Source organism: Mobula birostris, chromosome 20 (assembly GCF_030028105.1).
Source record: "Mobula birostris isolate sMobBir1 chromosome 20, sMobBir1.hap1, whole genome shotgun sequence".
In the NCBI taxonomy this organism is placed as follows: Eukaryota; Metazoa; Chordata; class Chondrichthyes; order Myliobatiformes; family Myliobatidae; genus Mobula; species Mobula birostris.
The window spans coordinates 7,504,503-7,530,580 of record NC_092389.1 but is presented as its reverse complement, the minus strand read 5'-3'; the positions used below and the strand labels follow the sequence as shown (position 1 = coordinate 7,530,580).

General features: G+C 41.5%; 1 protein-coding gene across 3 annotated transcripts in view; it reads left to right on the top strand.

Moving 5' to 3' along the window:
* Positions 1 to 26,078, top strand: part of gkup (glucuronokinase with putative uridyl pyrophosphorylase) — an 84,440-nt gene that overhangs the window by 16,602 nt on the left and 41,760 nt on the right. For 2 of the 3 annotated variants that reach the window (XM_072283929.1, XM_072283931.1), the window contains exons 6-9: positions 1,496 to 1,584; positions 6,807 to 6,963; positions 11,804 to 11,881; positions 13,426 to 13,512. In XM_072283929.1, coding sequence (XP_072140030.1) covers positions 1,496 to 1,584; positions 6,807 to 6,963; positions 11,804 to 11,881; positions 13,426 to 13,512 — 411 coding nt within the window. The remainder of the gene's footprint in view (positions 1 to 1,495; positions 1,585 to 6,806; positions 6,964 to 11,803; positions 11,882 to 13,425; positions 13,513 to 26,078) is intronic. The other variant, XM_072283930.1, reaches the window with a different exon arrangement.

Genomic DNA, 26,078 nt, shown 5'->3' with positions numbered 1-26,078 from the left:
GAGCTGCCTTCAACCACTGCAGTCCTCCTGGCAAAGGTACTCCCACAGCGCTGTAGAGGAGAGAGTTCCCAGATTTGGAGCCAGCAACAATGAAGGACTCTGGCTGGATGTATTCACCAAGCAAATTGGAGGGAAATCAGAGGTGGTGGTGTTTCTGTTTGTGCTTCCTTTGGGGGTTGAGGTTTCAAGTTTTGGTGTAACTCTGGTGAGTAACTGCATTGTATTCTGTAAGTGATCTCCAGATTTAGATTCAGATTTGTTTATCACATGTACATCAAAACACAGTGAAATCCATCGATTGCATTAACAGCCAGCACACCCAAGGATGAGCCTGGAGATAGCGTGCAAGTGTCGCAACACATTCCAGCGCCAACATAGTGTGCAGGCAATGTTCAGCGGAGCAGCGCAAGCAACAACAAGAACAGCAAAATAAGCCCCTTTCCTGTCCTTCCCACCCTCTCAGGTATCCAGACAGGCCTCCAACCACAGGATAGGCCTGTTTACGGGTCTTCAGTCCTTCTCCCCAGATGCTCAGATTTGCAGGTATTGGGCCTCCAGTTTCAGGCTTCACCCCAGGACTCCGATCATAGGTTTGACCTTCGGGGTTTAGAATGGTGAGCAGGGTATTAAACCAGTGAGCTGCTTTCTCACAGACAGCAAGGCCTTCAGCCTCTGAGTCAGTCATTAAGCAGCCAATTTTGTATTATTGCTACCCCAATCCATTTTATTCTCCCCCTATTCCCATCAATTTCCCCCCCTCCATATCCTACTATTTATCTACACTCTAGGGACAATTTATGGAGGGAGAACAGGAACACTTGGAGGAAGCCCATTTGGTCCATGTGGTTGCGGGGAGGATGCACCCAACAGTGCAGGAGTTCAGACTTGAACCTGTGTTTCTTGACTGCTGAGGGAGCTGCTCCAGGAGACGCTGCCTCACCGCTCAAGTGACACCAGCTCAATTCTACTGCACTGCCCCTTAGTTCTGTATGGTGCTGAGCAGTTTGAGAATCGTTAGATAAAGATGAGAGATAAAGGTTGTCATTATTTGGCACTTGTTCATTGAAGCAAGCAGTAAAATGTGTCATTTGCACAGTCCAAATATGTGCTGGGGGCAGCACAAGTGTTTCCACACTTCTGGCGCCAACATTACAGGCCCCCAACTTACTAACCCTAACCCCCATGTCGATGAAATGTGGGAAGAGAGCAGAGCATCTGGAGAAAACCCACACGGTCACGGGAAGAACGTACAAGCTCCTTACAGACAGCAACAGGAACTGAATCACAATGGCTGTAATAGTGTTACGCTAGCCACTATACTAGCGTGCCACTCGCAGCTGCACTTTTCAAGGAAAATGGAAGCTATGGCATCGTACTGCTGATGTGCTTTGTAGATGATGGAAGGGGCTCTAGGGGTAGAATGAATTTGCAAGCAGTGTATCTAATCAGTTTGACTTGCCAATGGTGACTGCTATGCTTCTGTGTTGGCTGACAGAAAGGTGAGCTGGCCATTTACTACGAGATGGAAGAAGGCGAGAAGACTGAATCCAGGGGGATAGTTGAGGTGTGCCCCCATACACACAGGTACTGTAGGTCACTGATTGGAAAGGGCGAGTTATTTATTGTGAATCAAGTAATCATGAAAATGTGTAGAATCAAAGTATCCAATCTGCCCATCATGCGTTGTGTTTCGAAAGGCAGTAATGACGGCTTCCATCTGCCAGACCTGTTTTTCTCCTTCAAATCAATTTTGCACCTGCTGCCTCGGCCTTTGCAGGTAATGTTGCAGATCACAGCAATTCCTTGCATAATAGAAATGCCCCTCTCTGTCTTTGTGCTACACATGCCCTTACACTTCCTCCCTCACCACCATTCAGGGCCCCAGACAGTCCTTCCAGGTGAGGCGACACTTCACCTGTGAGTCGGCTGGGGTGATATACTGCATCCGGTGCTCCCGATGTGGCCTTCTATATATTGGCAAGACCAGACTCAGACTGGGAGACCGCTTTGCTGAACACCTACGCTCTGTCCGCCAGAGAAAGCAGGATCTCCCAATGGCCACATATTTTAATTCCACATCCCATTCCTATTCTCATATGTCTATCCACGGCCTCCTCTACTGTCAAGATGAAGCCACACTCAGGTTGGAGGAACAACACTTTGTATTCTGTCTGGGTGGCCTCCAACCTGATGGCATGAACATTGACTTCTCTAACTTCCGTTAATGCCCCTCCTCCCATTATTTATTTATATTTTTTATTTTTTTTTCCTTTGTCTCTTTTTTTTCCCCTCTCTGTCCCTCTCACAATTACTCCTTGCCTGCTCTCCATCTTCCTCTGGTGCTCCCCTCCCCCTTCTTTCTCCCCGGACCTCCTGTCCCATGATCCTCTCATATCCCTTTTGCCAATCACCTGTCCAGCTCTTGGCTCCATCCCTCCCCCTCCTGTCTTCTCCTGTCATTTTGGATCTCCCCCTCCCCCTCCCACTTTCAAATCCCTCACTCACTCTTCCTTCAGTTAGTCCTGATGAAGGGTCTTGGCCTGAAACGTCAACTGCACCTCTTCCTATAGATGCTGCCTGGCCTGCTATGTTCACCAGCAACTTTGATGTGTGTTGCTTGAAATTCCAGCATCTGCAGAATTCCTCGTGTTTACGAAAAGAAAGCAATTCTAGCTTTTCCAGTTTTTGTAGTAACAACACAATTCTTTTTATTCTGAAATATTGTACATTTATAAGAAAAATCATCAATGAGCCTTGAAAGGAGATAAGAGTTTGGATAATTGAATGCTTAGTGGAAGAGGTAGATTTGGAGAATAAAAGCAGAGAACTTGAGGGGTGAAATCTTGGGGAGAAAATGCCAGAGCCCAGGTTGAATGCTTGGTTATCAGTAACGGAGTGAATAGATTTGTTAGAAGAAAAGGAAGATTGCAAAATCTCAGAGGAGCTAAGATTATGGCGAATAGGAGAGGCAAGGGCAAATGGGATTATAAAGTAAGACTCTTTAAATGGATGATTACTGGCCCGAGGGCTAATGTAGCTCAGCAAACATGGGGATGTCAGTGAAAACAAGTGATTGAAGAATCACAGGGGACTTGGGTGTGTTTCAAGCACTAGATGTTCATTATCCATGTACTGTAGATATAACATCCAGTGGAAAGAGTCACAAAAAATTTTGCATAATATCTCCACAGGACAAAGAGAAGATTTCAGAATTGTGCACAGGCACAAGAGATACTGCAGATGCTGGAAATCTTGAGCAATACACACAAAGTGCTGAAGGAGCTCAGCACGTCAGGCAACATTGATGGAGGGGAATAAACAGTCAATGTTTCGAACCAAGACTCTTCATCACCTGATGAAGAGTCTTAGCCTGAAACGTCGACTGTTTATTCTCTCTCCCACCACCTCCCCCCTCCCCCCCCCCACCACCCCCAGCTGTAGTTGCTGTCTGACTTGGTGAGCTTCTCCAGCATTTTGTGTATTTTGCTCATGTTTTCAGTTCTTCTGCAAACCAATAATATTAACAATTGATTACATGCCTGATAAGGTACAAGGGGAATAGTTTAGCCATCTTATGAATGGATGATAGACAGCTCCGGATCATGATGTGATGCTAACCAGGCTCGCTGTTCACTGCCTCTGAGCCAGAACAATGGCTTTTGTATTCTGTGACCTTCTGAGTATCCAGCTCAAAGTGCCTCATTACTGATAAGCAGCCATACAATTTGCAAGGTTTCTCTATGAGACCACAGAAATGGAATGTTGTTAAGTCTCATTATCTAATTCTTCATTTTGTAACATTGTCTGTGACCATTCCATTTGTAGATTATCTTTATGCATGCTTGCTTTTGTGAAGCTGCCACTTCAAGTGGTATGAAAAGTATACTGCAAGTTGGAATGATTTCAGGTCATTTGGTTGAAGTCTCGCACATTGATATAATTCCTGTATATCTCTATCTTTAACATACTTTTTAATGTCTAGTGGGCAGGGCAGGATACAATCTGAAGAAGTACATGGAATTAATAATTGTCCATTTCAGTGTAGAGCCTGCAAGGTATAAATAGAGGAATTGGCTCCTTACGGACTGAGATTTCTTGAGAACGTTTCAATGCTTTGGTAAAGCAGATGTCCAACCATGATTGCTTCTGGATTTGGGCTTTCCAGAAATTTATGGGTCTAAATTCAAAGTATGTCCTAAAAAGACTTCGCAGCTTTTTTATCATTGGTTGAAATCCACTCTGAACTTATTGATACAAATGCAATTGATAATAAGTTCAAGTACAAGTGTAAGAAGGACAGGTGAGAGAAAATGGTGAACAATGGTCCAAGTTATCAGCAGTAGTGAAAATGCTTGAATTAATTAACAAGGAAACAGCTGAAGGATACTGGGAAAATAATAAAAGGCTTGGATAGAGACAGCATCGATTTATTAAAAAGAAAGTGTGTTTGACAAATTGAAGGTTCCAGTTATATAAGAGGGTATCAGTGGATATGGAGTATTTTACTTTCAGGTGGTGTTTGAAAAGGCACATATGAGGCTATTAACCAAGAACATGTGTTTGAGTATGATTTGATGGAGGAGGAATAAAAGGAATACATTTTAGTTGGGAGACTATGACTAGTGGGTGCCATAAGGATCAATACACAAAACCAGATGCCAGTGCTGGTTGTGAGGAGAATACAGAAATGCTTTAGGGATGTTGATAGACTTAAGTTAAATGAGTTAGGATATGGTGGATGGAAAATACTGAGGAGAAATGGAGGTTATCTAATTTAGTATGAGTACAATCAAAAGGTGAAGTATTTTGTAAATGGTGAGAGACTGAATGGCGTTGATGTGTATTGGGTAACTTCATATGTAAATTGTTAAAGTTGACTTGCAGGCCCATCAAGTAATTAAGGCAGCAATATACAGAAGGATTTGAATGCAAGAATGAACACTTGAAAGGTTACTGTCTGGATTGGGGGAGTGCAATGACATACTATATTGTGCACTCATCTCCATGGTAGTGGTTTGATTCAGTTGGGAGGAAATTCAGCAAATTGGGCCAATATCAATGGGATTTAAAATCAGTGAAAGATCAAAGAAATTCTCATGAATCTTGGCAGGCGAAAGGCAGGGATAATGTTTCTGACTAGGTTGTCTGGAAATGGGTGTTACAAACTCAAAGTTGAAAGTTAGCCATTCAGTTTTTGGAATTCTCTAGTGCTGTTGGAGCCTATTCACTGTACATATCCAAGACAGAAGTTGATAGATATTTTTGTAGTAAGAGAATCAAGACATATGGGATAAGTGCAGGAAAGTAGGCCTGATGTAAAATGTTTTACCTTGTGACATTATTGAGTGGTGGAATGGGCATCAGAGTCTGTAGCAATCTTCCCTCTAATTTGTAATGACCAGTGTGCACAAAAATCTTGTGCTGAGCATTTTTTTTTTTGCCCAATGACAACAACATGTGCACACTGAATTTTATATATAGAGGTATTCATTTTATCAGCTAGCAAAACACTGCCAATGAGAACTTTGATCTCCTCTAGGTTTGATCATTTTCGCTCTCATTCATCTGTACTCATAAAACGCAAGTAGCAGGTCTGTAGTGGGTAATGAGGATTTTCTCGTCAGAGCTTTTGCACACCGTCCATATGTGATTTACTTGCTAAATGATGCTTTAAAAAGTCAAGTTTCCAAAGATCACTTCACTTCTTCCCACTTGCAAATTCTCCAGCAACTTTTGCGTCATGACAATGCACGCAGGTCACACCAGCTTCTGTATTGACATAAATATTTCTCATAGCTGTACGTTCCAGACCTCATGAACTTTCAGAGTAGCAGTTTCTACTGTTTCATTAAGCCATTCCGCTTTGAATGAACTCACAGTTCTTTTGCGCTTCACGCCCTTTGCTTCTTTGGAATTTGACATAGTGAATCAATAATTTCTTCAATTTAAGAAGTTTCAATAAGCCAGTTGTAAAATCTGCAGACAAATCATCCTCTACCTTGTCAGCACTGTCCATATCAGAAACTAGAAAATGAAATATGATTGTGAAATATACTTAATATGCCAACGAGGTAAAGGGTGACAACCTTTTGTGCATAGTTTAAATTCCTTTGTGCACTAGTAGCAAAAGATGTGTGAGTATATATACACAGACACACACACACACACACACACACCACCCCCACCCCTTTAGAGGAAACACTGGTCAGTAGCTTATTCCTGCCTCTGTTTCATATGCAGGTTTCCCCCGCTATCCGAAGGTAGAGCGTTCCTATGAAACTGTTCGTAAGCCGACATGACATAAAGCGAAGAAGCAATTACCATGAACTTATATGGGAAAAATTTTTGGGTGTTCCCAGACCCAAAAAATAACCTACAAAATCATACCAAATAGCACATAAAACCTAAAATAACACTAACGTATAGTAAAAGCAGGAATGATATGAAAAATACACAGCCTGTATAAAGTAGAAATAATGTATGTACAGTGTATCAGAATCGGAAAGATTGAGCCAAAACCGATTTGTAGAAAAAAAATCGACACGTACACGCATGCACACACACCTGCCCGCGCAAGGCTTCACGGTCATGGTAGTCTTTCTCGGGGTAACCACAAGTTTAAAGCAGGCGTCTTTTTTTGTAAAAGCGAAAATCCTCTTTCGGTTAGTGAAAACAGGTACAAATGTAGGTCTTTTGTAAAAGTGAAGTGGCGTAAAGTGAACGTTCGTAAAGCAGGGGACACCTGTATGTACAGATTTAATGGCAAGTACATCTGTACTAAAACGCTTGGGGTTCTCTGCTTTCAGAATCACCAAGTTTTATGAGAAACCGTCCGCAGATACCACGACATCAAGGCTCGCCAGTGTGGTCTTTTATTGTTTCCAGAAACAGACACTGCCCAGTCTTGGAGAATATTTGATGCACTATCCACAGGTGAAGGATCGAGGTCTTGGGAAGTACATGGTGAGAAAACCTTTCTATTTTTAGACTCCAAAGTCTGTCAGTACAGCAAGAATTGTACATGCAATAAAGGAGTTGTTCTACTAACACTCAATGTTAAATTTTGAAAGTGTATTAAGCAGGACAATGAGACAAAACTCCCTGTAAGGAGGGTCAGAACATTTTTGAGTGCCGCTTGTATGAAGGTGAAAATACTGAACTTCAGGCTACGTCCACACTACGCCGGATGACTTTGAAAACGCCGGTTTTGAGTAAAAACAACAGGCGTACACACTAAGCGTTTTTCAAAATATCTCTGTCCACACTAACACGGATATTTGGGCGAATCTCCTCTGCTGGGCACGTGCAGGACACACAGAAAACAAATGAAGAGGAAACGGTATACTTAATGCGCGTTTGTCCAGTTACAGAATAGAAAAACTTAAAAGGAATTGCTGTTGGTTCTCGCGCAGGAGGACTTAAAACTTTTAAAAAAAACCACAAATACTGGGGCGTATGGAGGCAACCGACAGGGAGTTCATGGACAGTATGACCCGGTTGACAACGAACATTGAAAAACTGACTAACTCTGTTGCATTAATAAAGCACCTTGTTAAATGTATAAAACATGTCTACATCAGTGTTATCTTGTATTTCCATACAATGTTACATTAGGCTGTTACACATCTATTGTCAGAGAAGTACTTGCGTAAATAGGTAAACCACCTTCATACAAGCAAGGACAGAAAACGGCAAAGTGAGTATACATATTTATTCAGTAAGCTATGGGTCAAAGTATTTGGTGAGTACATTTCAAACTCTTCTGGCTTCAGTCTCATTGCTGTCTGTTCTGAAATTGTTAGGTTCTGCGAAGCGCAGAATCAAATATCGCTGTGATGATTGTACGCTGTAGTATCAATTGTTTGGTGACAATAAAGTAATAATAAGAAGAAAGAAATGAAATGCCGCGCTGCCACCATCTGTTCCGGCACGTCATGACAGCGTTTTATAAAGCTCTGGTTACCCCGTACACACTGCAACGGATATTAGGCGTTTTCAGATTTATTCACTCTGGAGACCGTTTCTGAAAATCTCCATTTTCAGGGGATGAAAACACTGTTTTAGTGTGGACAGAGGGTCAAAGCGAAGAGAAAAGGCTTTGGTTTTAAAATTATCCGGCGTAGTGTGGACGTAGCCTCAGTCATGACTGGTGTTGGAGTCCTGTGATGAGTTGCTAATTTCTTGCAGTTTCCTGACAATTGTGCTGGGAAATGTGTCCACTGAGGCTACGTCCACACTAGACCAGATAAATCCATAACTGAAGCTTTTTCTCTTCGTTTTGACCCTCCATCCACACTGAAACAGCGTTTTCCTCCCCTGAAAACGGAGCTTTTCTAAAACACTTTCCAAAGTGTTTAAATCTGAAAACGCCGCTTGAGTGGTGTAGTGTGTATGGGGTACACAGAGGTTTTTAGAACCGCTGTCATGACGTGCCGGAACAAATGGTGGTGGCAGTGCGGCATTTCATTGTTTTCTTGAACGCAACCTCCAACACCACAACAGCAATATCTGACAATAGATGTGTGACATCCTAATGTAACATTGTATGGAAATACAAGATAACACTGACGCAGACATGTTTTATACATTTAACAAGGTGCTTTATTAATGTATTATTTTAATAATTTATTGGTGTGTCCAACCCTCACCTGGGTTGATAATTCCACCACAGAAGAATGGTCCCCTTTTGTTGTGGTCACATTCGGTGACATTAAAGGAAGAGAAGAGAGGAGAGAAGGTTTGAAACAGAAGAAACCTAGTGACAAAGAGGTCACTGTTTGGACTCTCTTCTAAGTAGCCCGTAAGGGTGAGTTTGATTCCATTCAAATACGAAAGTGTGGTTGTCACATAGTTCATCCACAGGAGTGGGTTCTCTGGTGAGGGGAGTACCTTGTGAATACCACTTGTGTGTTACCCTTGTCTGGGTGTGGTAGTTCACTGAAGAAAGGCACCCCTGTGGCAAATCACTGTTGGAGTTATTTTGTATGTCGTGGAACTGGATAAGTGGCTATCACAGTTGTGTGTTTGGAGTACCCTTGTGTGGAAGCTACCTGTGTGTGATAATCCTTGCCTGGGTTGGTAGTTTTACCACTTGAAGAGGGTCCCCTGAGTGATAAGCTACTGTTGGTGATAATCCATGTGTGGATTCTGTTGGAGTATCCTGTGGCCACCACTTTGGGATGACCTGTAGCTAAATTCTGGTGTGGTACCACTTGTGTTGAAGGGATATTCATTGAAGATCGCTGTCGGTGATATTTCATGTGTGGAGTGGAACAACATCGGAGATAAAACCTACCACTATCGTTATTCTGTATTGCTGTCGTGGAATCTGTGGAATATCGACGTAATTGCCTTCTCACAACATTCGCCTATGGAGTACAAACATCTCGCATTAATTAACCTGAAGAACTAAATCTGTCTCTCTGTCTCTCTTTCTCTCCCCATCACTACTCAACTCAATACCATGAACTGAACTGAACTTTACTCGTCATCCTAAGACTATTTACCCCTAGACTTGAGGAAGCTTGGTTTTCATATATTTCCACACTTATATATAATCACTGCTAACCTGTTTGATTTATCTGCATTTATATTACTGTATTGCATAGTTATTAATAAATACCATTAGTTAATAGGAATACTGGACTCCAAAGTTTTTTCCATTTCTGCTGGTCCTTTAACCTGTCACGGGGTACGTGAAAATTGTAAATTGTCCCGTCATTCGGCTAGAGTTAAATCAGGCAGCATGACTCGAAGAGCCAGAAGGGCCTGTTCTGTGCTGTATCTTAGAAAATAAATAAAAATTTAAAAAGAGACACTGCCAAATACTTGAGGCATTTCAGCAAATGGGGGCAGGACAATGGAGCAGCAAATATTCAATAGATGTCTTCAGCCTTCGTGATCCAGCTCCAGTCCAGTGCTGTCTACATGGAGTTTGCACCTTGTTCCTGTAACTTCACGGATTTGGTATTGGTCTCTACTAGGTAGCCCTTGTGTGTAGGATCTTGAGGGAGGGCGGTTGATGGGAATGTAGGAAGAGCAAAATGAGTTGGGACAAGTTTGATGTAAAATAAATGGATACTTGATGGTCCACCGATTTAGCGGCTCAAAGGACCAGTTATTCTATATCTCTATGATACTCTACCAGACATCCCACCCTGCAAAAACTCATTTCAGGGAGGTAGCACCATCAATTTGCGGGGGCTCCTGGAATTTCCGGGAGAGGTGGGATGTCTGCAATAGAGTAGCTCTTTAGCAGCTAGCCAGCTAGCTTAAATAACGTTAGCTATGCTAATGAATGAATGACACCTGTTAAACTCACCTCAACATGTCTTTTACAGTCTTAACCCACCATGGACAATAGAAAAGTCACTGTTGCAAACAGTGCAGTGAGCAACACTGTCATTATTTTTGACCCCTATTAGGCAGGGGTACACTTTAGTGTAGTCTGGGGTGACGTACGTTTTATATTTTCTTTTTTCGGAACACTCTGCCATGGTGTGCTCTCTCTCTTGCTCTCTCTCTCTCGTGGTCGCTCTTGCGCTCGCTCCCTCTCAAAAAATTTGATTTCCGGGACATTGTATATAATTTGCGGGCATCAGGGAGCCACTATTAATATGCGGGAGACTCCCGGAACTTCTGGGAGAGGTGGATGTCTGCTCTGCTATTGACTAGGCGCAGACTTGAATTGTCAGACAACTAAGCCAAATTGGAAGAAAGGTGGGGTAGTGGGTATAGAGAGAAGCTTAAACTTTATTGCTTTTTGAAAAGCTGACAGGTGAGGCAGATAAAATTGTAAATAGTAGGGAAAGAGCATGCCCCAATGTAATCTCATACTGCTGTCTTCAGTCTCTGCACTCATGAAACTCGGACATAATAAACAAAAGCAATTGGGCTTTGTCAGTATTTACTGGATCAGTCAGATGGTTTTCCTGAAATTTGACCTTGACTAGTCGTTCAGGTGGTTAGGAACAGGCTGGTTTACTTTAAATCATGCCAGGCCCAGTCAGAGAATGTGCTTTGATAATATCTTGCATTCTGCATTTTCTGTTAACTCTTTTAAGAGGAGTGAAAGAAAGATCTATATTCGCCCAAATATTTTGGGTGTTTTGTGTAGATGTATTGGACAACTTATCCAAAGTCCCAAAAACAGCAGTACGTTATTCTCACTGACTTTTATCATAAAATTTGTTTTATGGTAACAGTACAGTGTAATATATAAAAAAATTACTATAAATTAAATTAAGAATATATATTTTAAAAAGTGCAAAAGCAAATGAATGTTAATTGGTTATATCAGCCCAGAGGAAAGAACCACTGTAACAGAACCTAATGCGTTGAATTGGGAGGGAACATGTCCCATCCAAATGTCTCTTACAGAAAGATGACTACTCCAGTGATACAGTTTTCCTGTATGTGTCTCCCTAAATTTTGTGAGATATGGCTTGAAATCTTGATGCTTTTTTATTCAGATCTGAGTGTATTTCCCTCTGAGGTGCTTGTTTTGCTGCTGTGTACAATGAAGTTCCTGTGTGGCCCTTAGATCATAAGAGGAGACAATGAGAATGATAAAAGGAAAAAAACTGATAAGTGAGCCATTTTATTACAGGATTTTGAGTTCTTTTGTGTATTTACAAAGAACAAAACTATTTCCTTAGGGATACGGGGAGAATGCTGGAAATTGGGACTTGCTGGGTGGACAACGTAGACTGCATGGATTCAGTGGGCCAAAGGCCCTGTGTATACATATTGTATTGCTTTATGACTCTTTGTGATGATTGAAACCTTACTATTTTCACTTCAGGAGTGGCTCATCAACAAGGCAAATGTCCCAGTATTTGGAATGAAGTTACCAACAGGATTCCAGCTCATCGGTCAAGTGGTAAGACTCGACAATAAACTCTGCTTTTGGGTGTGGATTGCTGTCACTTATAGCAATGTAGTCTGTCCCACAGTTTCCCTTTCTCTGTTACTAACTTTAGCCATGAGATCAAACATGCAAGTGGAATGTTCAGGGAACACAGGATTAGACTTGGGGAGATTAATGGCTAGCAATTCATTCTTGTCAATAGCATCCAGTATGTTGTTTTCAGAGACAGAGTATAATGTGCTGATGCTATTGTTTAATGGAAATGACCAGTGATAGTTTTGCAGGCACAACTGAATGATGCAAAAAAAGAGAATTTTGGACTAAATAACCTTATATATTAGTAATCTTTATTTTAAAAAAATCTTTTATAACCCAAACCATTTTGATCTCTGCAATCACCTTGAACTCAACATCCCAATGACTGATCTGCGTCTCCAAATTCCATTGGCTTTATCATCCCAAGTCCTAAATTCTGGTGCTCCCTCCTGGAGCAGTTTGCCTCTTTAACATTTTTTCTGAAAGCTAGGTCCTTGAATCAGTTTTGAGCCACCTAACCAAACACCTACATGGTTAGATGTTAGATTTTTGTCTGACGAGAGCCCTGTAAACATCAGGATGTTTTGCTAAGTTGTTGCTGCCCTAAGTTTCTGGCAACTCTTAGCATGCAAGTCTGAGGCAGAACTTTGAAAATAATTACCTTGTCCTGACAAGTCCTGACAAGTCCTGTCAGTGCAGCAACGCAATGTTCTGTAGTCAAAGACATATTTACCAGATGGTATGTTGAAAACCTTGGACACATTTATTACAAAGTAAGGTTCCAAATATGGGAGTAAGAAATATTTTCTGGATAGCAGGATTACTTAAATTTGCAAAATTTGGGAGGGCAATTATTTTTTGCTGAATGTGGAAGAGTGAAACTGGTGCACAGGCATACTTCAGCACTGATGTCTTAAGCTGAGGTAAAGTACAATCCAGGGTTATCATTCATTGTTCTAGAAACACGGGCTTGAATATTTTAAAGTGTGTTTTTTTTGGGGGGACCTAGACTTCACAGTTAAGGCTAGCATTTATTACCCATCTCTAATTGCTCTCGAGACAATGATGGTGAATCACTTCCTTGAACGATTGTAGTCTTTCTAGTGAAGGTACCCCCCCCCCCCCATTATTGGCTTTGGGGAGGATGTTCCATGATTTGGACACAGCAATGATGATTGACTGTTATTGGGCAATGATAGGTTTCCAAGACAAGATGGCGTGAGTCTCAGAGGAGAACATTCCGTTTTTGTTGAAGCTATTGTCTGTCATTGTTGCTGGTTTGGAAAGTGATGTCAGAGTGGCCTAGGCAAATAAATGTAGGGTAGTCTGTAGATGGGGAAGACTGTAGGCCGTGAGCATCGGTGGTGGAAAGAAGGGAGGAACGTTTAAGGCAGTGGCTGGGATACCAATCGAGTGAGCCAATTTGTCTTAATAACAGATTTGTGAGTGCTGTCTTGGCTGGATGCAACCAGGCAAATGAAGCTATTCCCTCACACATCTTGTTTGTGCTTTGTTGAAAGGCTTCAAGGTGTCAAGCAGTGAGTCTCCAGTGTCTGTCCAGCTTTGGTAGCCAACTTATTAACGTAGCTGGTCCAAATGAATTTCTGGTGAGTGGTGATGCCCAAGATGCTGATAATGGAATACTCAGTGATGATGCATCTTGCAAATAACAAGTGTAGCGCAGAATCAGGTTTATTATCACTGGCATGTGTCGTGAAATTTGTTAGCTTAGCTGCAGCGGTTCTATGCAATACATAATATAGAAAGAAAAATAAATAAGTAAATAAATTGCAGTATATGTATGGCGAATAGATTAAAAATCATGCGAAAGCAGAAATAATATATATTTAAAAAGTGAGGTAGTGTCCAAGGGTTCAATGTCCATTTAGGAATCGGATTGCAGAGGGGAAGAAGCTGTTCCTGAATCACTGAGTGTGTGCCTTCAGGCTTCTGTACCTCCTACCTGATGGTAACAGTGAGAAAAGGGCATGCCCTGGGTGCTGTGGGGCCCTTTAATAATGGATGCTGCTTTTCTGAGGCACCGCTCCCTGAAGATGTACTGGGTACTTTGTAGGCTAGTACCCAAGATGGAGCCGAGTAAATTTATGACCATCTGCAGCTTCTTTCAATCCTGTCCAGTAGCCCACTCCCATACCAGACAGTGATGCAGCCTGTCAGAATGCTCTCCACAGTACATCTATAAAAGTTTTTGAGTGTTTTTGTTGACATACCAAATCTCTCCAAACTCCTAATGAAGTATATTTGCTGTCTTGCCTTCTTTATAACTGCATCGATATGTTCGGACTAGGTTAGATCCTCAGAGAACTTGACATGCAGGAACTTGAAGCTGCTCACTCTCTCCACTTCTGATCCCTCTATGAGGATTGGTATGTGTTCCTTCGTCTTACCCTTCCTGAAGTCCACAATCAGTTCTTTCATCTTACTGACATTGAGTACAAGGTTGTTGCTCTGACACTACTCCACTCGTTGGCATATGTCGCTCCTGTACACCCTCTCGTCTTCATCTGAGATTCTACCAACAATGGTTGTATCATCAGCAAATTTATAGATGGTATTTGAGCTATGCCTAGCCATACAGTCCTGGGTATAAAGAGAGTAGAGCAGTGGGCTAAGCACACATCCCTGAGGTGAACCAGTGTTGATCGTCAGTGAGGAGGAGGTATTATTACCAATCTGCACAGACTGTGGTCTACTGGTTAGGAAGTCAAGGATCCAATTGCAGAGGGAGGTACGGAGGCCCAGGTTCTGTAACTTCTCAATCAGGATTGTGGGAATGATGGTATTAAATGCTGAGCTATAGTTGATGAACAGCATCCTGACATAGGTATTTGTGTTGTCCAGGTAGTCTAAAGCTGTGTGAAGAGCCATTGAGATTGCACCTGCCGTTGACCTATTGTGGAGGTGGGCAAATTACAATGAGTCCAGGTCTTTGCTGAGGCAGGAGTTCAGTCTAGTCATGACCAACCCCTCAAAGCATTTCATCACTGTCGATGTGGGTGCTACCGGGCATTAGAAATTTAAGGTGTTGTACCTGATAATTAATTATATTAGACACAACTGGTGAAAGGTAATCTTGACTTTATTCAAACATTTATTTCCAAAGACAAAGTCCAAGCACTCACAACTTTCACTGTTTACCACCTGCAAGTTGGCAGTCTCTGACTTCTGGTTTCCTTGTTCGCTGGGGTTCAGGGCTCCTTCTGAGTGTTGGTCCAAGGTTTGTGCACACACTGTGTTTCAGGAGTTGGTAAGGAGTTAAATCCTGTTTCCAAGATTAAGTCCCTCCTATCCTTTCTGTGAGTCAATGAGTCAGTTACTGCCTGTTACGCTGTTGCCATTTAGGGCAGCAATGAAAGTCCTCTATCTCTACTCCTCAACGACATGAAATCTTATTGATAAACCAGAATTGGCACAACCTTCATTGTCCATCTTTGTCCTGGACCTGATTGCTATTACCATCTTCCACTTCACCAATCTTGGAACACATCTTGATTCGGCAGATGCTAGAAAGTCCAGAGCAGTACTCACAAAATGCTGGAGGAACTCAGCAGGTCAGGCATCAATCTTGATGCACCTTAGTTACTTGTAACAAGTGAATCAGGAGCACTGAAGCAGAAGATTGATTTCTCCACACAGCTCTGACAAGAACTTATTACGAGGATTACCCCTCAGTAATAATTATCAGTTAAGCACAGAGAACCAAGTATCTTTATTGTCTCAACTGAAAAGCACATGGATTTACAAACTAGCTGTGTGCACCTCCACTAAGTTTCCCTGACTCTCCATGAACAGTCAAAGAACAGAAAAGGTAATGCCCAGTAAAAGCACCTACACTCACCAGGCATTACTTGTGATCCCAATGTGATTTCTATGTATCTGATTTGAGGTCCTTCACATTGCGATGGTTAGTCTCTGAAGAGATATCACTGCTTGTGCTCCAAAATCCTCATTCTTGTATCTTCTCTTCTCAGATTAATCTCTAATGTTTTAGTTTCATTGGCTGAAGATCATCTGAGTGACCTGTGTCAGTTTTCATTGGATGTAGTCCAAGGCTAAAGCAGTATCAATTTATGACCTTTGCCTTCAACTTTGTGCCTTGGGCAACTTCTTTTGTTCTATTCGACTCTGACTTTTCAAACCAGGTCAACCAGACACTGGGTCCAGATGACGAGAACTTGCCATTTGAGAACTGATGAGAACTCTGCAAACCTGCCATTTTGCACAATAAACAGCTTCTTATTTGAGAATAGTCTTGGGTTTAGCAGGTCATTAGCAAAAACTCCTTGTGTCCATGTCCAATTGCTTTGATTAAGTTATCCCAGAGAAGAATCAGTTCATCATAAACAGTTCGCAAAATGGCCACCTCCATTTCTGTTCACTGATTATAGTTCTTTCTGGCCAACAGACTTCATATCCCAAACTAGGTTAGCTCTTGATGTGCCAACCTTATTACAGTAAAAGGGCTAGCACCATTGATTACATCTTATTTGACCCTTGATTGTACCTTGCCTCATGCAAAACTGATTTATCCTTCACTGGTTCTCTCCATATTACAAAACCCAATTTGTGGAACACAGAACACTATAGCACAGTGCCCTTTGGCCCACGATGTTGTGCCAGTCTTCTAAGATCAATCTAATCCTTCCTTCTTACATAACCCTCCACTTGTCTCTCATCCATTATGTACAGGCTGTGCGTGCAAATGAGCATTTTGGAGACAGATGGGATAGATTTGCCAGCTGCTGTAGTGCTGTAGGCATCTTCTGTCTGGGGAATCGGTTTGCAGCAAATTCTGAAAGGTAGAGTTAAATGCTCTGGTTCAACTACATGCTGCCCTTGAGTGGCCTATCTAAATATTATTTAAGTATATTGCCAGGTAGCCATATTTCAGTCTTATAAACTGCTTGGATTAGGGACAATTCTCAGGAGCAGAATTCTGTTGCAACCTTGGAAGGACTTGAGTAATTTTCAGTTCCTTGCAACAAATTTCTTGGCATTCTCAGGGAACTTCATGGACCATTGTCCATCCCTGGCTGTGACAGCCTCAAAATGTTTATTCAGACTAAAATCTGTCTATTCTTCTGTTCTGCAATGATTTTTGTTCATTATTGGCCTACCACACTGGTTGACTCTCCTCCTGGAGATGGTCATTGCCTGGCACCAGAGGTGAAAGTAAGCAAGTACAATCACTAAGAAAGTGGACATCACATTCAGTGCAGGTGGACTACAGGAGTGGTGTCAGTGATATCTTACTGGAAATGTTATACATTACTTTACAGTACAAAGGAGACAGATTTTTCTTCAGCGGTTTGATCGAGGGACGACTGCGCAAGCGCGTGGACGTCAGCGAGTTAGATGAGCGGGAAGATTTATAAAGAAGACAGCTTTACAGAGCGGGTGCCAGAGTAGAGGGAGACAGAGTAGGGGGGCTTTGGTAATAACTGGTCGAGGACATGTAGGTTATCTGTGAAGAATAGAAACAGGAAGAATGTCTATGAGACCACTGTTCTGTACTGGGTGTCAGATGTGGGAAGTCTGGGAGATTCCCAGCCTCCCAGACGGCCACATCTGCGCCAGGTGCATCAAGTTGTAGCTCCTCAGGGGCCGGGTTAGGGAACTGGAGATGCAGCTTGATGACCTTGGTCTGGTCAGGGAGAGTGAGGAGGTGATAGAGAGGAGCTATAGGCAAGTAGTCACGTCAGGGCCTTGGGAGACAAGTGGGTCACAGTCAGGAGAGGGAAGGGCAAGATTTTTTTTTAATTTTATTTTTATTTGGATAAGGAATTCACAAATATCATGTACTTTTTTCACACATATAACCTTTTCCATTTTTTTATATGTATAAAACTATAATTATTTATACATTAAGTACACATTGAGATGATATAAAAGGAAATTAGACACTTAAATAGATAATTATGTACTGTGGCAATTCTAATCTATTAGGCTAAGTAATGGTATTAGTTGTTAAGAAAAATGGTAATAATAGTTTCCATATAACTCTTCTGGACCATTTCCACTGGTCCAAAATGTTGTATGTAAGCCTATGTAACAACCATTGTAGGTGTTTATATCCTAATTTGTTCATGCTTGCTCCTGCCCGCAGACATAATTATCCAATCCCTATGTACTTATTTACTTAATTTTTACATTTTTTATCCCTTTCCCAAATCTTTCCCTTTACTTGTGTTAATTCTCTATTTTCCAAAAGAAAACAAAAAAAAAGACATTTAGACTAGGGGTGCTTACGTTAGCAATATTACTGTGTTGATGAGAAGAGCAGTATAAATCATTAGGAGAGTCATCTAAAGTCTGCTCGCATTGGGGTTATATATTCAATCCATTTATTCCAGATTTGATAAAACTTTTCTTTTTGAATTCTAAGGGAGTAAGTCAACTTTTCCATTTTAAATATTTCCACGATAATTTCGTGCCAATCTTCTAATGTAGGTGGTATTGGATTTAGCCACTTTCTAGTGATTGATTTCTTACTTGCCGCTAAGAGGGCCTGCAGCAACTTTATATCTTTCTTCTGTTCAAGAAACAATACATGCCCCAAATAGAGCGTCTCAAAGTTCAGAGGTATCTGGGACCTAAGTACCTTAACTAATGTTCTATGAATACCTTCCCAATATAGACTTAATTTAGGGCAATCCCAGAAAATATAAAAATGATTTGCCTCCTTGGAGCCGCACCTTCTCCAACACGTCATGTTTGTATCTTTATATTTTTCCTAATATGGGGTCTTGAAGTATCTTATAATGTTTTTCCAACAATGTTCTCTCCAAGTCAAAGAATTAGTCGAGGACCATTGAAAGCTGCAGATTTTTCCCCAAGCCTCCTCTGAAAGTACCAACCCTGCTTCTTTCTCCCACTTCTCTTTAATATACAGTGTATTTACATATTTAGCATGGGAGAGTGCATTATATAATCAAGAAACTGATTTACTAGGTATTGAACTGCAAGCTGAATTCAGAATCTTGAAAAATTCTAATTCTACTGTTGATAGGTCTGTATATCTACAACTCTGGTTAACATAGCTCCGTACTTGAAGGTACCTAAAAAAGTCATTATGTTCTAGGCCATGTTTGTCCTGCAGGATTTGGAAACTTTGTAATACTCTTTTATCTATAAATGAAAGGTAGTTTATCTCCTCTGTTGGGAAGGAATTCGGTATCATATGCACACCATCTAAGGAGTTTTAACATGTTATTAATTCCACATGAATTAACCACCTTCTGCCATACTTTTAATGTAAGATTTATCCAAGCATTTTTAAATTTTTCCAACTGGGCCATCAATCCTTTGTCAGCTATTGAGGCCTGAAGAGGAAAACTGTCAACTAATCCAAATTCTATTTCCTTCCATCTAGCCTTATATTCCCTATTACACCAATATAACAGAGGAGTTACCTGTGAGGCATAAAAATAATTTCTCAGGCAAGGAAGAACCATACCTCCTCCTTCCTTCCCTAACTGTAAGGTGTTATATCGAATTCTAGGTTTCTTTCCTTGCCAAATGAAGCAGGAAATCCATTTGTTCCATTCCCTGAATTGATTATCATCCACCTCCACCGGTAAAGTACGGAAAAGATACAATAACCGAGGAAGAATATTCATTTTTATAGTATTTATCCTTGAATTTAAACTTAAGAGGGGGATAAGATTCCATTTATGCATATCTGCTTTTATCTCTGAGATTAATGGCCCATAATTTACCTGTGACAGTGTTGAAAGATCCTTCGGCAGGGTTATTCCTAAATATTTTAATGATTTAGCTTCCCACTTAAGATCGTATGTATCCTGCAATTTTTTGGATGGTGTATAATTTAGGGACATAACCTGCGTTTTCTTTACATTTATTTTATAACCTGATATTTTCCCAAAGTCATCCAACAGTGTAAACAATCCTATAAATGATTTTTCTGGTTCACTCAGATAGACCAAAACATCATCTGTGAATAACGCCACTTTCTGTTCAATCCCTGCCACCTTGATACCTTTTACGATTTCGCTCTGTCTTATTAGTTGGGCAAGCGGTTCAATATATAGCGCAAAAAGGAGAGGAGAAATTGGGCATCCCTGTCTAGTGCCTCTCTCTAAGATGGAGTCAGAGAGGTCCCCATTTATCTTAATTCGGGCTGTAGGGTTGTATATAGAGTCTGAATTACTTTAATAAACTTTTCTTGAAAGCCGAATCTTCCTAACACTCTGTATAGGAATGCCCAACTAACCGAATCAAAAGCTTTCTCAGCATCCAATCCTACTACCATTGTCTCTGTCTCGTTCTTATTAACCTGTTCTAATATGTGCAGAGTTCTCCTTATGTTGTCATGTGTTTGTCTTTGTTGAATAAATCCAGTCTGGTCTAAGTGGATTAGGCCAGGTAAAAGCTTTTCCAATCTGCGCGCTAATATAGATGTAAGTAGTTTGTAATCTAAATTAAGAACACTAATTGGCTGATAATTGCCACATTCTAGTTTATCTTTATCCTCTTTAGGAATAACTGAAATAATCGCTTCTCTCCAGGAAGGTGGAGTTTCTCCTCTCTGCAAGATCCAATTAAAGGTGTTAAGTAGTAATGGGGCTAAATGTGTCTTCAGGGACTTGTACCACTCTGAGGTAAACCCATCAGAACCCGGGGACTTTCCAGCCTTTAACCTAGAGATGGCCACCTTCAGTCCTTTGACAGTTACTGGTTCTAATAAACTTTCATTTTGTAAATCTGTAAGTTTAGGTAGATCTAAAAAATTCAATACACTGTCTATATAGGGCTCATTGGGGGCCCGGGGTTGGGAGTACTGCTCTCGATAATATGTTTCAAGACTCTCTTGAATTTTCCCTATTGTACTCTCCACAAGCTTTGTCTTTGGATTCTTTATTTTATGAATTGTATTGTTTGCTTGTTGTTTTCGTAATTTATATGCTAATAATCAGCTGATTTACCTCCTACTTCATAATTCTTTTGTCTCAGGTAAAGAAAATTTCTTTGAGTTTCCAACGTATAAATATCGTCAATTTCACTTTGCAATTTCCTAATTTCCTGTTTTCAATTTGAATTACTTTTGTTGCTATCTACAACTTGAAGTTGTTTTAATTTTCCTTGAAGGTCTGCTAATTTTTGTGCATTGATTTTTTTCATGAGTGGTAATGGAAATAATTTTCCCCCTCAGTACAGCTTTCAATGTATCCCATAAGATCACTGGTGATGTTTCTCCCGTGTCATTAAGGTCTAGATATTCTTTGATTTCTCCCCTTAATCTTTCCATTACTTTCGGGTTATTGAGTATATGTGAGTTTAGCCTCCATAGTGTTTTCCTCATTTTCCTTTCCAGGATTAGAGACATAGAGACTGGGCTATGCTCCGACAGATCAATTGTTGCAATATTACAGTTTTTTATCCTGAGTCTATCTGTATTAAAGATAAAGAAATAGTCTATCCTTGAATAGGCTGAATGAGGGAAAGAGTAATGTGTATAATCTTTAATCTTTACTAGTAGGGTGTAATTCCCTCCAGACATCTATAATTCCCAACTCCTCCATCAATGAATTCATTTTCCGAGTCAGAGGTTTATTCTGAGTAACAATTCTTGAAGAATCTAATACAGGATTTAATCTAATATTAAAATCCCCTCCACAAATTACTACCCCTTGAGAACTGACCATTAGGTCAAAAATGTGTCTATAAAATGACTATTCACAACCTGGAGGAGCATAAACATTCAGCAATGTTATTTCTGTACCTTCTATTCTTCCTGTGATTTTTACAAACCGTCCTTCTTTGTCTTTAGTCTCTGAAATATGTTCATAATTAAGAGTACTTGATGTTAAAGTAGCTACCCCTCTTTTGTGACTCAATTTATATGATGAATAAAATACATGCTTAAAGCCCATTCTTTTTAATTTTCCATGTTTAGATTGGCTCATATATGTTTCCTGGAGGAAAGCTATTTGTGCCCTCTCTTTTTTCAATTTAGACATAATCTTATTTCTTTTAATTGGATTCAAAACCCCATTAACATTATAGGAAATTATTTTTACCAATTCAGTTTGCATTTTTCTCTAGTAGAAAAAAAACTCTCCTTTTCTAACCAAACAGTAAGCAATCCCTTCTCAACAGTGAACCAACACATATAACCACACCCTAGACATTTTTGAACGTGTAACATTTGAAAATTTTTCCTGACTTCCCACAGTGAGGCCTGAGCACCGACCCGCCTCAGTTCAGAGGGATAACCTCTATCTTCACCCTGTGTTAGAGGGCCCTCAGCAGTTTGAATAATCATAGAGAATTTTCTCCTATTTATGTCTCGACCATATTGCTATCATTCAAGTTATTCCGCCTAGTTTATTTTCAGTTACCAGTTTTCATTTTACCTTTAAGTCCGATTTACTCTTTTCAGTCATTTCTCTTAATTAATCTGTGTTCTCTGTACATTCGCGTCTGAATATTTGCAGCTTTTCCTTGTAGTTTGACACTCTGGTTCGTGTGGAGCGTCCTCGCCCCACTAACTGCCACGACTCCCGCCGAATCCTCTCCAGTAGCGACTCCGGGTGGGTGATAACTTTAATAGGTAGTCCCCGGTCCGCCAGGTCCGACGTTGCCTCCTCCACTGTAGCGTAAGTTTTTGTCCCTTCGTCGTAAAAGACTCTCAGCCGAGCTGGATACAGGGTCTGGAATTTGATGTTGTTTTCCTTCAGGACTCTCTGTGTTTCCGTATATTCCTTCCGTCTGGCAAGAATCCCCAGTGCGTAGTCGTGGTCTAAACTGATTTTACAGTTGTTCCACATGAAACCTTTCTTTTGCCATGCACGTTTAAGCACCCCTTCCTTCGTTCTGTAACTGAGAAATCTGACCAGAATCGATCTGGGCTGGACGCCTGCCGGAGGCTGTGGTGCCAACGCGCGGTGAGCCCTTTCTATCTGTAGGTCTTTTGCGGCCGGTATATCAAGGTTCTCTCTAAGCAGCTTCTCCACGAAGGGAATCATCAACCTGGGTTTACCTTCAGTTCCTTCGGGAACTCCATAAATCCTCACATTTTCCCTTCTTGAGCGGCCTTCTTGATCTATTAGTTTCCACTGGAGCTGGTCTTGCAGCTTCAGCATTTCTGCTATCACCTCCTCTGCGTTTTGTAGCTTCTCTTCAATTCCAACAATCCTCGCTTCGGCTTCATCTATCCGCGAGTTAGTCTTTACTATTTCTCCTTTAATATCTTCCAGCTGTTTGCTGTTATCTTGTTGGAACTCGCGAATCTCTCCGAGAATCAAAGACAGAGTCACCGATTCCCCCTCATTATCTCCGTCCTGGCTTGCCGTGGGGGAGCTAGGCCCGTCGCCTTGCTGCGTCTCTTTATGTTTATCAGTCTTCGGAGCGGACTTTTTAATCTTGTTCTTAGACATCATCCTTGCCCCTTTTATTAATATAGTTATGCAATATTAAGTATTTGTCTAAATTCGATTTTGGGGCAGTTTACCTTCTTTTTTGTCGAGAGACCTTTTCCTTACGCCGCCATTCCCTTGATGACCGGGAAGGGCAAGATTCAGATACCAGAGTAGCCCTGTGGCTGTCCCCCTTAACAATAAGTACTCCTGTTTGAGTACTGTTGGGAGGGACGGCCTACCTGGGGGAGGCAACAGTGGTCGTGCCTCTGGCACAGAGTCTGGTGCTGTGGCTCAGAAGGGTAGGGAAAGGAAGAAGGCTGCGGTAATAGGGGACTCTATAGTTAGGGGGTCAGACAGGCAATTCTGTGGACACAAGAAAGAAATGCGGATGGTAGTTTGCCTCTCAGGTGCCAGTGTCCGGGATGTTTCTGATCGCGTCCACGATATCCTGAAGTGGGAAGGTGAACAGCCAGAGGTCGTGGTACATATTGGTACCAACGACAGAGGTAGGAAAAGGGAGGAGGTCCTGAATACAGACTACAGGGAGTTGGGAAGGAAGTTGAGAAGCAGGACCTCAAAGGTAGTAATCTCGGGATTACTGCCTGTGCCAGGTGACAGTGAGTATAGGAATAGAGTGAGGTGCAGGATAAATGCGTGGCTGAAGGATTGAAGTGGGGGCAGGGATTCAGATTTCTGGATCATTAGGACCTCTTTTAGGGCAGGCGTGACCTGTACAAAAGGAAGGGTTGCATATGAATCCCAGGGGGACCAGTATCCTGGCAGGGAGGTTTGCTAAGGCTATTGGGGAAAGTTTAAACTAGAATTGCTGGGGAGGGGGGCGCGGGGTGTGGGAACCAAACTGAAGAGATGGAGGAAGGGGCTGTTGGCTCACATAGAGAAAGCTTGGAGACGGTGCAAGAGGGAGGACAGGTTGGTGATAGAGAAAGGATGTGCTCAGACTGATAGCTTGAGACATGTCTATTTTAATGCTAGAAACATCATGAACAAAGCGGATGAGCTTAGAGCGTGGATCAGTACTTGGAGCTACGATGTTGTGGCCATTACAGAGACTTGGATGGTTCAGGGGCAAGAATGGATACTTCAAGTGCCAGGCTTTAGATGTTTCAGAAATAGGGAGGCAAAAGAGGTGGGCGTGGCACTGTTGATCAGAGATAGTGTCACGGCTGCAGAAAAGGAGGAAGTCATGGAGGGGTTGTCTACGGAGTCTCTGTGGGTGGAAGTTAGAAACAGGAAGGGGTTAATAATTCTACTGGGTGTTTTTTATAGACCACCCAATAGTAACAGGGACATCGAGGAGCCAGATAGGGAGACAGATTCTGGAAAGGTGTAATAATAATAGGGTTGTCATGGTGGGAGATTTTAATTTCCCAAATATTGACTGGCATTTCCCTAGAGCAAGGGGTTTAGATGGGGTGGAGTTTGTTAGGTGTCTTCAGGAAGGTTTCTTGATACAAGATGCAGGTAAGCCTACAAGAGGAGAGGCTTTACTTGATCTGGTATTGGGAAATGAACCTGGTCAGGTGTCAGGTCTCTCAGTGGGAGAGCATTTTGGAGATAGTGATCACAGTTCTATCTCATTTACCGTAGCATTGGAGAAGGGTAGAAACAGAGAGTTAGGAAAGCGTTTAACTGGAGAAAGGGGAAATATGAAGCTATCAGGCAGGAACTGGGAAGCATAAATTGGGAACAGATGTTCTCAGGGAAATGTAGGGCAGAAATGTGGCAAATGTTCAGGGGATATTTGCGTGGGGTTCTGCATAGGTATGTTCCAATGAGACAGGGAAAGGATGGTAGGGTACAGGAACCATAGTGTGCAAAGGCTGTTGAAAATCTAGACAAGAAGAAAAGAAAAGCTTACAAAAGGTTCAGAAACCTAGGTAATGATAGAGATCTAGAAGATTATAAGGCTAGCAGGAAGGAATTTAAGAATGAAATTAGAAGAGCCAAAAGGGGCCATGAGAGGGCCTTGGTGAGCTAGATTAAGGAAACCCCCAAGGCATTCTACAAGTATGTGAAAAACAAGAGGATAAGACGTTAGAGAATAATAGGACCAATCAAGTGTTTCAGTGGAGAAGTGTGTATGGAATCGGAGGAGATAGTGGAGGTACTTAATGAATACTTTGCTTCAGTATTCACTATGGAAAAGGATCTTGGCGATTGTAGGGATGACTTACAGTGGACTGAAAAGCTCGAGCATGTAGATATTAAGAAAGAGAATGTGCTGAAGCTTTTAGAAAGCATCAAGTTGGATCAGTCACCGGGACCAGACGGGATGTACCCCAGGCTACTGTGGGAGGCAAGGGAGGAGATTGCTGAGCCTCTGGCGATGATCTTTACATCAATGGGGATGGGAGAGGTTCCGGAGGATTGGAGGGTTGCAGATGTTGTTCCCTTATTCAAGAAAGGTAGTAGAGGTAGCCTAGGAAATTATAGACCAGTGAGTCTTACTTCAGTGGTTGGTAAGTTGATGGAAAAGAACCTGAGGGGCAGGATTTATGAACATTTGGAGAGGCATAATATGATTAGGAATAGACAGCATGTCAAAGGCAAGTCATGCCTTACGAGCCTGATTAAATTTTTTGAGGATACATTGATGAAGGTAGAGCAGTCAATGTAGTGTTTATGGATTTCATCAAGGCATTTGATAAGGTATCCCATGCAAAGCTTATTGAGAAAGTAAGGAGGCATGGGATCCAAGGGGACATTGCTTTGTGGATCCAGAATTGGCTTGCTTGCAGAAGGCAAAGAGT